Source organism: Trichoderma citrinoviride (assembly GCF_003025115.1).
Source record: "Trichoderma citrinoviride strain TUCIM 6016 unplaced genomic scaffold BBK36scaffold_2, whole genome shotgun sequence".
Lineage (NCBI taxonomy): Eukaryota > Fungi > Ascomycota > Sordariomycetes > Hypocreales > Hypocreaceae > Trichoderma > Trichoderma citrinoviride.
In genome coordinates this window covers 1,370,555-1,385,442 of record NW_020194710.1, presented here as the reverse complement: position 1 = coordinate 1,385,442, position 14,888 = coordinate 1,370,555, and the positions used below count along the sequence as shown (strand labels likewise).

Below are 14,888 nucleotides of genomic sequence, written 5' to 3'. Positions count from 1 at the left end.
CCTTAGTGGCTACTTTACACTTCGTGTCATCTTCCTAGACTAGGGCTTACACGCAGAGTCTTGAATGCTTGAATCACGTAGTATCAAAGCTGGCAGTGATGGATGGTCTGTGGTATCATTCTATTGGTTGGCGAATGAGGAAACGAGCCGAGTCCGTCCTCCCCATTGGAGAACAAACAGGAAAATATCAGTGAGCGCCTCTCTTATGTCGACTACATTGGATGAGCGACAGGAGGTCGGTATTGATCATAACACAATGAAGGATATGTCACAGAGTAATTCCTCGAACGAGAACGAGGTGAGATGAGATGTCAGCAAGCCGCCCGTCTCATTATACTTCTAGAGCGATGGCCCATTTGGGACTGCTTTTCTTTGCTTTCACCCCTTTCCTTTCTCTTCTTTTTACTCCTTCACTTCAACAAACCCCCTACTCCCGGTCGTTCAGCTTGGGAGGCTTGTTGTTCAGAATCTCGTCAATCTCCGCCATAATCTCAGGCGTCAACTTGTCCACGACATCCAGGGCCTTGATGTTCTCATACACCTGCTCAGGGCTGCTGGCACCGGTAATGGCCGAGCTGACGTTGGGGTTCCTGAGCACCCAGCCGAGGGCCAGGGCGCTCTGCTTGACGCCCAGCTTCTCGGCAATGGGCTCCAGCCTGTTGACCTTTTCAATGTGTCCCTCCCAGACCTCCTTTCCGGTCCGCTTCCAGTAGCCGGCGATGAAGGCGACCTCGGTCCGGGCGAAGCGCGAGTTGTCCGGGATGCCGTTCTTGTACTTGCCCGTCAGGATGCCCTGGAACATGGGGGAGAAGGTGGTCAGGCCGAGGCCGTGCTCGCGGTACAGGAACTCGAACTCTCCCTCCACCTTTTGTCGGTTGAGCATGTGGTACGCAGGCTGCTCCATCAGGGGGCCGATGAGGCCCAGCCTGTCTGCCACGCGCCACGCCTCGGCGATCTCGACGGCCGTCCACTCCGACGTGCCCCAGTAGAAGGCCTTGCCGGTGTCGATGATGTGGTTGAAGGCGCGGACCGTCTCCTCCATGGGCGTCTTTCGGTCTGGGCGGTGGGCGTAGATGAGGTCGACGTACTCGAGGTCGAGCCGCTTGAGCGAGGCGTTGACGCCTTCGACGATGTGCTTTCGGGACAGGCCGACGTTGTTGACGGGGTTGGTGCCGAAGTTTTGGCCCCAGTAGATCTGCAGAGATGGGAAAGAAAAGGCGCCACCGTTAGCGAAAGCTCTCAGACTGACGATAGCAGGTACACCATATGCGCTGCTGGGGAGGGAGGGGGGCTGCGCAGTACCTTGGTGGAGATGACCAGGTCGTTGCGCTTCCAGCCAAACTTCTTGATGGCCTCGCCCATGACAATCTCCGACTCGCCCCCGGCATAGACCTCGGCGCAGTCGAAGAAGTTGACGCCGCAGTCGTAGGCGGCCTTCATGCAGGCATATGTGCCCTCTGTCAAACCACCAGTCAGTACGTTTGTATTCCTCGACTTTTGTTCGCGTCCAGTTCCATTGCTCCTCCTGCTTCTCCCTCCTCCGGCTGCTCTTTATTGTTCCCTCCTCCTCAACCCTCTTCACCCCTGGGCTGACAACGATGCTTCATCGTCGCACCATTGCAACTCCTCTTACGCACCTCGGTCGACGTGGCCACCGTACGTGAGCCATCCACCCAGAGAGATGGACGAGACCTGGAGACCTGAGCGTCCCAGGTTCCGGTACGTCATCTCGGGGAGTCCCTCTGGTTTGGTCATTGTGTCGTGCTTGGGCGGGTTGCTCGCGATACGTCTGTGTTGCTTCGCAGGATCAGTCCGGGAGAGAGAACCGCGCAGAGCTTAAGAGCAACCGGTCCTGTTTAAGTACCTCAACTTGCTTCATTTCCCCTCCCCCCATCTTGGAGGGGTCGTTCAATGCTCCTCCCCTTGCCCTCATTTTCCCCCTTCACCATCCAGTAGCATCTCTATTACTTCCTCGCACCCCAGCCAGAGCTCCCACGAACAGGCGGGGCAATCTTGTGTCACCCACGCCATCGAAAGACGTAACCACTTGTGCCAATATCGCCCCCCCCCCACCAAGTCGAACGGGGAGAAGCCGTAGATCCATGGAGGAGGAGAGCAAGGAAGAGACGGACAAGGTGGGAAATAGCCGCGAGCCGTCTTAGCACGAACGCAGGACCAGGCCTTGGCGCAAGGCGGAAACTGCCAATGGCATCGATATGTCCGGATTTCTAAGCACTGAAGCCGGGGAAACTTGCAACAAATTGTAACGGAGTAGTATCGATGGCTGTGGATCAAGTCTAGTCGGGGAGGTCGGGCTAAATGCGAGGAGGGGCTGAGAGAAAGATGGCGGCACTATTCATCAGAGGTGCGTTGGAGCTGTGTGGGACAATCTGGACGGTGACAGCCAAAGGGCACCTTGATAGGCAAGTCGATGAGCCTTTGATGTCAATCAGGCTTAACCGGCACATTGCTGTCTCTGCAGAGGTGAGTTTCAATGGCAGAACCGCGTGAACATTGATAGTCGTCCAAGCCTTGAATTTCAATGCCTCAAAACGTCATCACGCAGCTGCAGGGTAGGTCCTCGCAGACGAAAAGCCCACGGGCGAGGCTACTGAACTCCGCCATCGCCAAGGGCGCTTTGTCTGACGGAAATCGCCGGTCAATTTTTCGGATCTTCCGTTATTGCAATCGGATATCAGTCAAACTTGATCGTGCTATCGCGGCACTTTGTTCTGCCGAATGATGGACGCCGTTTGAGTCACTCGCCGATTATTGAAAGGCAGGACAACATCTCGGAGAAGCGAGAGCCAATGCCAATCCAATCAATCAAGCAATTGATGGTGCCGCCCAAGCCGCGGGCCCCAGATCAACGGAGGACTTGGCCGGAGGACTGCTCCGAAAGAGACGCTCTGATTCGACTCTCGGTTTCCGTGTGTGTGGTCTTTCGGTATAAGATTGCATCCGTCCGCATATCCGTCCTTACCTTGCCTCCATGTTACTTTCACTCCTGGGTTGGTAACATGTCGACTTCCGCGTGTACAACTGAGCGCGAGAGACAGTGTTCTTTGTCCTGACCAACTCAATTCACTCCCACTGCTGCCATTGGGCTAGAGACACGAAGTATAAATGACGCGGTTCAACACGACATTGTCGGCCGTGTTGGCAACACACATGGATTCAGCGCCCCACGGCTCTGCAAGCTGACCAGCAGACAGTACATACATACCTACTCCGTACATGATGATTGATTGATCAACTCCAGGACAAGTATGGGCTGCTGCAACGGGCGCTGCAAGGGCAGCAAAGCACCTCAGCGTCACTCACATGTGCCGCTGCGCGTGACGAGGCTGGCGGTGCAGCGTGGAAAAGCAGATGCAGCGCGCTATTCAATGCAGGCTGTTGTTGGGCAGCCAGTCGTTGAGCGCCTCGTAGCTGACGGCGGGGAAGGGAGGGTTGGATGAGTGCATCAGAGGGCATCGCAGTCAACATACGTACAAGTAGTACTAGTCTAGTATGTAGGCAAGACGGGGAGATATGGGGAGTTCCGGGAGCGGCAAGCTGCCCAGGCACGGAGCCACGAGTAATAAGGTGCCTCGTAGGAAGTACTCGTACGCGCATTGGCCCTTTGACCTGAATGTTCCGTGCCGTACTACGGTTTCTCCTAATACTAAGACAAAGTGAAGGTGAAGGCGGAGGCTGTCCCGCGACAACGCAAACCAACAAACTGGCGATGGAAAAAGCGTCGCCGCTGTGATGCTGCTTGCTCTTCGTCCGAACGAGGTACGTCACTCGTGCGTGTATTATACCTTAAATGATTTCCATACCTCACCGAGCAGCACTCGATCCAGGACTGATGCGTGGAGATGGATGGAGATGAATCTGGCGATGCGTCTCCAGTCCCCAGAGACCCAACAGCGGTTCCGGCAGCAGCAGCATCACCACCGCCAGTTAATAACGCAGTATGGATCTTGTAATCTTGAAGCCGGCTAGTCGAGGTACATACGTAATAATACATGCTTGGTTACCATCAAATACATTCCGGCTCCAGCACGGCAACTCCAACAAGTGGCAGCATTCCGCATCCGTCCTGGATTCATTCTCCAACGTTTCCTGCCCAGGATTCTTCGAGAGTCAGTGAGGAACAATGAGCAGATAAATCTCCCTGGTACGGGGTCAGGGGGCGTCGCAGAAGGTGTTCGGTCATTAGCGACGAGATAGCCTGGGATACCAAACAGCTGGGGATGGGCACCCGTACTCTTTATATATGCCATCAGCTACCAGTACGAAGCACTTCACCAGGGTTCCTTATTAGAACAGCTCCGTATAACGAGAAGCGCATTGCCATCCATCGTTATTGCCGTGGAGACTGGATGGGGCTCTCGTCTGCTGGCTCCCCCGTGCGGCTAACGGAACTGGGCTGTTGGTTCTGGTGTCTCGGTCGAGCCTTGGTCGTCTTCAAGTAGAGACATTGTATTACTAGTACTACTCGTCCCTACTCGTTCCAGCCAGCACGGGAGCAGTCGTCTTCATGTCTGCGCATGCAAAGCGCCGAGTACGTTGGAGGCATGTATGTACGGAGTACATTGTGTGCGAGTCCAAGGCCCCAAGCTCCTTTGCATCTCCCAATGTCATGGACGACATCAGAAACCGACGCTTTGGAAGCGGATAGCAGGCAATGAATGGAGCACGCGGAATGCGAGGGCCACAAGCGAAGAAAAAAGGGCTCTCGATCCGACCATGGCATCTCGCTGCAATCGGCTGGCGCTCGATGCCAAGAGCAGCAGCGACTCGGGAAGCACCGTCCCCGATGATGCCTCGTGCAGGAGGACCAAGACCTGGCTCTCTCTTATTATCACTACCTACTAGCACTACTACTACTACTACCTACCTTACTCAGGGACTATCGTACTACTAGTAGCAGTGAATGGTGCTTTCTTGGTAGTGACGCGAGTCTGGCTCGCGCATTGCGAGCGATTTGGAAGCGAGATGGGCTTGTGGATGACGATGCCGAACCTGCCTCCCTTTACCTTGCTGTCCGGTAGGGCTTACGGTCTTGCATGTGCCTGCCGAGCGACCTTTTCCCTTGACTTTTCTCGTCCTTCCATTCGTTCTTCTCCCCCAAAGAAATACGTGTAACTCGACCTGCACGTGTCTCGCCGCCCGCAACGGTAGCATTGACGCATTTGCTGCAGCCGCTGTGCTTGCAGGTTACATGTAGCAGTACGAAGGTTTATTACTCGTCCCTCTCGAGTCGAGATTGGTGAAAGCCGCAACCAGGCCCATGTGCTTGACCGTAGCTACAACGAAGCCCCAGATCGCATCCTGCATTCAAAAAGCACTTTCAGCTACCTTATCATGTTACCTTGCCTCTTTGAATCAAATCCAGGCACCGAATCGCGTGCAAAGCCAAAAAGCCATGGTACCGCGTCCGGGCGAGTCGTAGCTCGGCTCCATACCGTACCTGACCTGACCTGACCTGGATCAGGTAGCGTAGCTTCGTTTGCATGGCGCCAGACCTCGTTGCGCGGCCGAATCCGTCTCGTTGCTTCTGCTCTCCAGGTCGCATCCATCGAAAGGCAAGGTCACTCGCGTTCCCAGAACGCGTCGAGACACAGGCTAGCGAGGTATCGCTGCGCGCTGTCGAGGGGCTGGCCGGTACCTTTGGCGCGCGTACCCTGCCGGCCCCGAGGTACAGCAAATCCCGCGCGAAGGAACCCTGTCCGGTCCGGGCCTTGATGTTGGAGAAGAGACGAAAACGCTTGCTGGACTGGAACCTTGCAGCGTCCCATTTCCCTCGTCTCTCCCTTTCCTTCCTCTTTCTGCTCCTCCTTTCCGCCGTTTGGGGGCCTTGGCTTGTGCATTTGCCTGATTGAGCGGTTGCTCTCCCGTTGCTTCGTCGCTGTCCGAGAACATCCGCTGCTGTTTGCCAGAGACAACAGCTGAGACGGGAGACATGACAGAGACAACAGCAACAACATGTCATTCATGGCCATCCATCTCCAATTTCTAGCGCAGTGGCAAACCAACCGCCAGCGCCCATCTGCTGATGCGCGCCTGCACAACTGGATTGAAGCTAGTACAGAGTGATAACCGCCGAGTGCCTGGATTGAAAGGGTCGGCTCTTGTCTGGTGTGGGCTGTGGCGCGGTGTCGCCGGTCGCTGCTCGGGTTCGTACCGCCTGCACCGGAGATACCTCCAGCCGTGCGCGTGTTCAGCGGTGGCTCGGCCGTACCTCAGCGTCGGTAGATACCTACATACCTACCAGACGCTTGGGCGACTGTCGTATTGAACGCTCGTATAACAGTACCTAGACGCGCTGTGATGGCCGGCGGCAGTGGGCAGACAGTTTCCAGCTGGAACTCGAATCTCATGGTCGCATGAATCCAGATCGGATGGATCAAATGTCCTCAACTTTTGTGCAGCGCAGTGCAGTGCAGTGCAGTGCACTCAACTCACTCACTCCAGCAACTCTCACTCACTGCACGCTGGATGCTCCGCTAGCGCCTCGGGCCAGCAGCCAACCGGCCGCCTGCTAGGCACCGGCTAGGCCTGCTAGGGCCCAAGGCTAGTGGCCCGCCCGCCACTCAGCGCTCGTCGCAGGCCCTCTAGGCTCGAGCCCCCAGCACACGGGACAGCCCCCAGGCTGGCTTGACCGCCCGGCCCCCCAGCGCGGACCCCCTGCCCAACCCGCCAACCCCTGCCACCGCAGACTTTGCCTCGCCCCAAGCCGACTGGAACAACTGAAGCCAAGCACTCGAACCCCCGGCCCAGCAGGTCAGGTCTGTCCACCCGCTCCTTCGTCCTTTTTCTCTGCTGCTGCACTGCAACTGCTCTGCTACCCATTCCACCTCATCAACCCATCAACCCTCTCGTCTGGTCCATCCGCTCGCCCATCGCCCGCCGCCTCCCGCCTCCGTCCCAGCATCGCGCCGGAATGCCCAGTTCACGCCGCCGCTGACCGTTGCTTGCTCTTGTATCCTTTTGGCCCTCCCTCCCGCCAGCCGCCGGCCCTCTGATTATCCGCGCTCCCCCTGTCCAGGGGCTGCTCTCGTTGCTCCCGAGCCTCGTCGTGCTCGACCGTCCGTCCGACCGGAAGTAGTCGACGATCCGCCTCTCGCCCTCAGTTCCTCCATCGCCGCCATCCTGCCTCGACTTCTCGACGCTGCTCCTCGCCCACCATCGCAATGGCTTCCTCGTCGTCAAACGTCGTCGGCGTCCACTACCGGGTCGGCAAGAAAATCGGAGAGGGTTCCTTTGGAGTCATCTTTGAGGGAACCAATCTGCTCAACAACCAGCAGGTGGCCATCAAATTTGTGAGTTAGCAGAGCCCACGACCGCGGCCACACCACTCGCCACGCAGAGACAAGAGAATACGCGCCTTTTTCTTCGCTTCCACTCGGCGCCTCATCATTTTGTTCAGCTTTCGCAGCCCTTCAGTTACTGTCCCCTTATTCGTCACTGACACTGCTGCCTCGCAGGAACCTCGGAAGAGCGATGCACCTCAGCTTAGAGACGAGTACCGCACGTACAAAATCCTCGTTGGTTGCCGTAAGCCACCACTGCACCACAGCTGCATCCCAAAAACCCCCCCATCGACGTGGACGATTGACACTGACGCGCGCGCGCTCTTCTTTTAGCCGGCATTCCCAATGTCTACTACTTCGGACAGGAGGGTTTGCACAACATCCTCGTCATCGACCTGCTTGGACCTTCCCTTGAGGATCTCTTCGACCACTGCGGACGCCGGTTCACCATCAAGACGGTCGTCATGGTTGCCAAGCAGATGCTTTCTCGAGTGCAGACGATACACGAAAAGAACCTCATCTACCGTGATATCAAGCCCGACAACTTCCTGATCGGACGACCCGGCACCAAGGCGTCCAATGTTATTCACGTGGTCGACTTTGGCATGGCGAAGCAGTATCGAGACCCCAAGACCAAGCAGCACATCCCCTACCGCGAGCGCAAGTCGCTGTCCGGCACTGCCCGATACATGAGCATCAACACCCATCTTGGCCGCGAACAATCTCGACGTGACGACCTCGAGGCTCTCGGCCACGTCTTCATGTACTTCCTTCGCGGCGGTCTTCCCTGGCAGGGCCTGAAGGCTGCTACTAACAAGCAAAAGTACGAGAAGATCGGAGAGAAGAAGCAGACCACTGCCATCAAGGATCTGTGCGAAGGCTTCCCCGAGGAGTTCAGCAAGTACCTGACGTACGTCCGAAACCTGGGCTTCGAGGACACTCCCGACTACGACTACCTTCGCGAGCTCTTCACCCAGGCGCTGAAGAACGCCGGCGACGTTGAGGATGGCGAGTACGACTGGATGAAGATCACCAAGGATTCGGGAAAGGGGTGGGACTCGATGAAGAATCATGGCGCAGCATACTTGCACAACCCAAACGCGCGCCCCGGTCCTTCTCAAATGGAGCTGCACAGTGGTCATCGTCCTGGGAATACCACCTCTCAACAGCAGGCTCAGAATCTCACTGTCAGCCGTTTAAACGCCGCGCAGCCCCCTCCTCCATCGCCGATCAAGCAGATGGGGAGCAAGAGAGATCGGCCAAACGCCCCAGGCGCACTGCCAGCCCAGCGGATGAGTGGAACAGGCCTCCGCGAGATGGGTACCCCGACTGGCTCAACTCAGGCCCAGTTCCAGAACAGCGCCCAGAACCTCCCTCAGCCGATAACGAGCCAGCAGGGCCCAATGACGACCGCGGGCCAGCCTAGTGCGCGACCTGCCGAGCAGCAGCAGCCCAGCGGCTTCCAGAAGTTCATGAAGACCATCTGCTGTGGCTAAAGAGGCTTCTTTCTCTGCGACTGTTGGGGTTCTTCTTCCTTTCTCTTTCCAAGTACCCTGCATGGCTTCGACGTTGTACCCCGACAAGTTCTGTCGACGCCCCTCTTAATTCTACTGGAGATTTGATTCCCCGACGCAAACAAAAGACAAAAACCTAAATTGACCTGCTGGCGCAACGGCCGCCGTGTTCGCTCTCTGGACCTGGGCGACTGCGGCTTGACCAAACCAAAACCGAGATGGCGACGGAGCTGCAGATGGATGGACCAGAGAGAGGCGATGGACCGTTCAAGGCGATTGCGCCCTGGCTTGGAAACAAGAGCGAATCGATTTACTCCATACATTCACCACATCCACGTCATAACACCTACCACTCAATAGAAGATCTGCGGCATTGATGGGAGCGCGTGTTCATTACGACCATCCGAGAAGGAGTTGAGAAGAGGAGTAAAAAAACGAGAGACGGATACTGGTCTTGATTTCGAGTTTGGACGTTTTTTGTCTTTTTTTATTTCTTCTTCTGTTTTTCTTTTTTTTTTTTTCATAGTATCACTTTTCCTTTGTCCTTTTTTTTTTTTTTTCTGTTTCTCTCATGTCTGACATTCCATTACGACACCATACTACACCACTTTCGATGTGCAGCGCAGCAAGGCGCAGGACGGTCACGAAGGGCAGCATTGGGTCTGGTCCAGGTGTGCTTTTCTTTTTACTCTATTTGCGCCGTCTATATAATAAGCCTTGCGAATCATGGAGCGGCAGAGAACGAGATAGACGCGGGAAGGAAAGGGAGCGGTGAGCCGGCGTGAGCGTGTATAGAAGAGGCGAGGTCGAAGGAGTGGCGGTTCGGAATCCGGCGAGCTTTGTAGGGGAGAGACGAGACGAGAGAAGAAGAGAGAGATGTCTTTGAGAGTTTGGGATCCGTCATTAGGTAGGGAGTTATTCATCGGTATACCTTGTAATGGAATTAGGATTGTCCAAAAAAACAACATACGAAAACCAGAAAAAAACAGCTCAAGCAAATCACGTACACCAAAATCAATCAACTGGAATAATCACTACTTCTTATTATAAACTTACGTTTACTTCTTTTCGATTTTGCCGTAATCACGCTCGCCATTGCCTTGTGTAAATGGGCCCCCTTTGTCATCATCGCACACAACCTGAGGAAACGCACCGTTGAAGCTTGGAGTTTTGCTTTTTGAGGTCTTCGATGTTGCGATGAAACTGTATCAATCGTGTTTTCGTTCATTTGTTTCTTTCAATGCGCGCCGTATGGTAATCATATTTTGTGTATACGCTCTCACGCCTCTCCCTCCATCCCAAACAGCCCAACGAAGCTCAGTATAATCCCCCTTTCCCATTTTTGCCCCCCCGCCCTTCGAACCACTCCCTTGCTTTCGCCAATAGTTTCTCTCTTTTATCATCATCCATGACCCCTTTAGGTAAGCTTCTGCTTGATGAAGAATGATCGCAGGTGAGAGAGCTGCCAGGCGCAGGTGGCGCCGAGGACGACGAGCTGGATGATGATCCAGCGGACGACGCGGGCGTTTGTCGATTCGGACTGGTCTCTGAACTCGGCTTCTCGCTCCTATATTATACACACAAACAAATCTATTAGCATCCCCCAGCCAAAGACCTAGACAGAAAAGAAAAAAAAAAAAAAAGGGAAAGGGAGGTTGACTGACTCTCTGGAAAACCTGCTCCCTGCGAATGTCGTTGAGCCGGGCGTTGAGGTCCCTGACGCGCGAGGTAATGTCCTGCAGCTTGTCCTTGTCGTCGCTCTCAATCTGGTTCGTCTCGCCAATGACCATGTCGAGGCGCAGGCGGATGCCGCCGTTGTGGTTGGCGGTGGAGAGCCAGCCGGGGCGGCCGCTGCTGGACGAGGGCGTGAAGCAGATCTTGTGGTCGCCCGCGTCGGCGGCGGAGAAGGTGAAGCGGCCGGAGGAGGTGCCTCGCTGGGAGACGACGCGGTGGTTGTTGTCAAAGATTTCCTGCCGGAGTAGTTAGCTGCCTGTTCAACATCTTCTTTTGAGGCTTGGATGGGGTGGGTTTCTCTTGACTGAGGGTATACGCACGTCGACGGTGATGTAGATGCTGATGCCCTGGTGTTCCTGCCACATGTTGGCCCGGTCGTCCCACTCCTCGGCCGAGTAGTGGCCCACGACCAGAGTGTCCTTGGGGAGCTCTTCGTAGAAGCACTTGGGCGTGCCGCCGTCGATGTAGAAGTACAGGGCCTGCGCCGCGGCCACGAAGGTGGCCAGAGTGAAGAGGGACCTCATTTCTCGTCCTGTTCTGTGGTGGTGGTTGCTCTTCGTTTGTGTAGACCGGTGGTGGCTTTGCGCGGGACCTCCGTCGAACTTGTTGTCCTTCGGGCTCGTGTAATTGATCCTCTGGGCCTTCTCTGTAAGCAAAAAAGGAGTCAAAGCAGATCACTCTGGCCGCTGCGTCAACCTGCCGATTGAGTCCCTGGTTCGATTGTAGAGCAAAAGAGAGAAGCGCAATTGCAGGTCGAGAGTCTCCCTGGGCCAACCGATCACTCGATGTCCCCTCTAGCCGCTAAAAGGCGAAGCTGCCACGTTCAGGCAATCCAGGGGTCTGTAAGCCGGTTTGCGCGGGTCACGTGCACCAGACGCGCTTTTGCAGAACTTCAGTTCAATCCATCAGCCTCGCAACGGCCCTCATGCTGCTACTCCATAATAATAATCAAAACATCCCTGGGTCGCTGCGTTTGCATCTCCTTTGACTTGTCGCCCGGACTCGCATCTGATATCTAGAAGCACTGAACTGAACTACAGATCATCCAGCGCCTTCAACACCCGACCGAACGAATCGAACAAACTTCTTCTGCCGCTTCGTCTCGACTGCCTTCACAGAAGAGAGCAGAGGAGCGATGACGGCATAAACCAGCCTTCCCTAACCCCCCTCCCCTTCGTGCACACCCACACCGACGCTTCCTCGCTCGCAAAAGCAATCATGACATCCTCCGACGTCCGCGACGTGCTCAACCTGCCCGACGGCGCTGCCGGCGGCCCTCGCCCCTCCAAGAAGCAAAAGGTCGCCGCCCCGCGCCCCAACCTCAAGGGCCTCGCGCGCGAGGTGCACAACCTGGGCGGCGACAACCCCATCGCCATCGTCCCGGAGGTGACGCAGTTCAAGAAGCGCCGGTTCGTCAGCCGCAAGCCCGCCGCGCGATGGGAGCTGCGGCCGTTTCGGAACTCGGGGAGGAAAGACGGGAGCCTGCTGCTGAAGCACTGGAGGAGGGCTGAGGAAGGGAAGCAGTCGTCGTCCTCTGCTGCGACGGAAGGCAATGCGACGGGGCCAAAGGAGGGAGGAGAAGAAGCCATCGAAGATTCCTTGTACGCCAAGTACAACGTTCAGGTCTCCGTGCCCCAGTACAGCGACGACCAGTACCGTCAAGTCTTGGAGAACCCTGACTGGACCAAGGAAGAGACGGATTACCTGATGGAGCTGGTGCGAGACTACGATATCCGGTGGCCCCTCATATGGGATCGATACGAATGGAACCCGCCGGCGACCAATGGAGAGGCCGACGCTGATGGCGACGAGAGAAAGGCTATCGTCCCAGCCACGCGATCCCGGTCAATGGAGGATCTCAAGGCGCGATACTACGAGGTGGCGTCCAGGATGATGGCCGTCCAGAAGCCAGTCCAGTACATGACGCAGCCCGAGTTCGCCCTCCACGAGCTCATGGCACACTTCAACCCCCAGCAGGAAAAGCTGCGCAAGGAATTCGCGCTCAATTCCCTGGGGAGGACGCGCGAGGAGGCGCGCGAGGAAGAGTCGCTACTACTGGAGATCAAGCGCATCTTGGCTAGGAGTGACAGGTTCAACGAGGAACGGAGGGAGCTCTACAACCGCCTGGACTACCCGCATGCGGAGCAGGACATCGCAACGTTCAAGTCATCGGCTGGTTTGCAGACGTTGCTCCAAAACTTGATGACGGCGGACAAGTCCAAGAAGAGAAAGTCCATCATGGGTGGCGAGGTGCCCACGCCGTCGGGACAGCCCACACCGCAGCAGGCGGCTCCGGAGAACGGAAGACGTGATAGCGCTGCCCCTTCCACTGGCCGACGCGAGTCGGATGCGCCCACCGCGGCGTCCACCTCGAACAAGAAATCCCAGCAGCAGCAGCAACAGCAGCATCAAGCGCAGCAACAGGCGCAACAACAGCAGCAGGCTCAACAGGCCCAGCCGCAGGAGCGCAAGAAGCTGACCGAACAAGAGGAGCTCATCTACGGCGTCACGCACCACGACCGTCTCGGCTCCGGCCCTACCTTCCGCACGGAGAAGATCAACAAGCTCTTCTCCCACAAGTCCAACCAGCAGCAGCTGCGCATCACCAACACGCTTAACGAGCTGGACGTCCCGGCCAAACTGGCCATGCCCACGGCGGCGACGACGGCCGCGTTTGAGCAGCTTCTGGCGGCTGTGAACAGCCTCCTCGATGCTCGCAAGGTCAACGACAAGATTGATGCCGAGATTCGGCTGGAGCTGGCCAAGAAGGCTGAATTGGAGAAGGCTCTGGGTCACCAGGAAGCTGACAAGTCCGAGGACGCTGACGGCGATGCCAAGGACGAGACGGCTGCGGCAGAGGAGGCCTCTAAAGACGATGACCAGGAAAACGGCGCCGAAGCTCAGCCTGACGGGGACGGTGAACAAGAAAAAGGCGAAAAGGCAGCGCCGCCTGACGAAGCAGCGGCCAAGCCATCCGTCGAAGGACCAGACGAGAAGAACAAACCCACCGACACCAACGCGGACAAGGACAAGGAGAAAGACGGCCAGCCGGAGAGCGGCGTCACCACTCGCAAGCGGAGCGCCAGTGTGCTGAGCTCCGTGAGTGACAAGAGCACCAAGAAGCAGAAGAAATGATGAATTCTCTGCAAAGTACCTCTCCCGTACCGGTACCTTTTCTTTTACGCGCCCATTTTCCCCCATCATTACCTACCTTGTTCCTTTTTTGTTTCTATGAATATCAATGGCGGAGAGATGATGCCCTGTCCGAACGGGGTAGAAGAAATAAGCAACCTGCAGGGCATTGGGAAGCGAGATTCATCTACGATCGTGTGAATCCGCTTTTTGCAGCAATCGGCCATGTGCAGGCGCGCATATGAATCACCTACATATTACTCTTACTACCCGCAACAATGAAAAGGTTAGCGGTTAATACCAACCATCACACACCCCCAAGGGCCTGTCGACAAGCGCTTGTGCAAGATGAGAGATACGGTATGAAACAAACATGCTTCCCGTGAGGAGCTCAATGGAGCCGAGCGCTTCTGTTCGGAAACATTTGCGATGGAGGGGCGAGGCGGAGGGTGTATTGAAGTTTGCTCTCCTCGGGCATTCCGCGTACCTCGAAGCGCCCACGGTCGCAGGACCGGCCTCGAATATGGAAATGAGAGGATCATGCAGGTCCCGAATGCATTGTGACGTCTTAGGGGGCGCGTGCTAAGGGGAGGGAAAGGAAAGGCAACCGCGCATCTGCTCTGCTCGTGTGGCGCATGAACAAGACTGCGATGGACTAACGGAGCATGGGGGGTTCCGCACGAAACAAAGTTGTCAGAATTCTGTACAAACATGATGGCGGACTGCTCCTTGGACCGGGGAAAAGGAACCAATGGGTAGAGTATTGTAGAATAAGAATTCCAAGGGGGGAGACGTGAGCTTCATCGACGGGGTTCATGAACTGATGTCTCGATAAAGCCCATGCTCCTTTTAGCCAGCTGCATTGCGGCTACATCTTAATATAGCAACAACGTCTCTAAAAATAACAACTTCCCCTGATCTCGCATAGAATCCGAAGATCGAGATAGCTATATCTGGGCACGAGCTAACATCTGGGATGTCCAGAGAAGGAAGAGGGAGAGGGGCAGAGAGAGATGGAGGGGCGTGTACGAAGCATCACCAGCAAGCAGTGGCAAGGCGCTCGGCGGTACCGCGAGCGTGGGATGGGGATCCAGGAACAAGATGCAGTCAAGGGCCTCTCCGGGATGCAGGTTGTAGGGGGAGCTGCAGCGCGGGAACCTTCTTGCCGCTTCCTCTTTGGTATAAGAAGGCATTGGCAGGGAGT

The 14,888-nt window shown here is 56.2% G+C and overlaps 4 protein-coding genes across 4 annotated transcripts; 2 read left to right on the top strand and 2 right to left on the bottom strand.

The window, feature by feature from the left end:
* Positions 1-427: 427 nt before the first annotated feature.
* On the bottom strand, positions 428-1,755 carry BBK36DRAFT_1165917 (Aldo/keto reductase; the record flags this gene model as incomplete). Its single annotated transcript, XM_024894836.1, has 3 exons — positions 428-1,195; positions 1,303-1,457; positions 1,638-1,755. 3 exons carry the CDS (start codon positions 1,753-1,755, stop codon positions 428-430), a joined length of 1,041 nt encoding a protein of 346 aa, XP_024752989.1.
* A 5,429-nt stretch (positions 1,756-7,184) lies between these two features.
* Positions 7,185-8,800, top strand: BBK36DRAFT_1156236 (kinase-like protein; the record flags this gene model as incomplete). Its single annotated transcript, XM_024893906.1, has 3 exons — positions 7,185-7,313; positions 7,479-7,548; positions 7,638-8,800. 3 exons carry the CDS (start codon positions 7,185-7,187, stop codon positions 8,798-8,800), a joined length of 1,362 nt encoding a protein of 453 aa, XP_024752988.1.
* Positions 8,801-10,235: 1,435 nt separating this feature from the next.
* On the bottom strand, positions 10,236-11,076 carry BBK36DRAFT_1109886 (hypothetical protein; the record flags this gene model as incomplete). Its single annotated transcript, XM_024889523.1, has 3 exons — positions 10,236-10,385; positions 10,483-10,788; positions 10,873-11,076. The coding sequence occupies 3 exons, from the start codon at positions 11,074-11,076 to the stop codon at positions 10,236-10,238; spliced, it is 660 nt and encodes a 219-aa protein (XP_024752987.1).
* Positions 11,077-11,770: 694 nt separating this feature from the next.
* On the top strand, positions 11,771-13,687 carry BBK36DRAFT_1156234 (hypothetical protein; the record flags this gene model as incomplete). The annotated part of the gene is made up of 1 exon (XM_024893905.1): positions 11,771-13,687. One exon carries the CDS (start codon positions 11,771-11,773, stop codon positions 13,685-13,687), a length of 1,917 nt encoding a protein of 638 aa, XP_024752986.1.
* Positions 13,688-14,888: the final 1,201 nt, after the last annotated feature.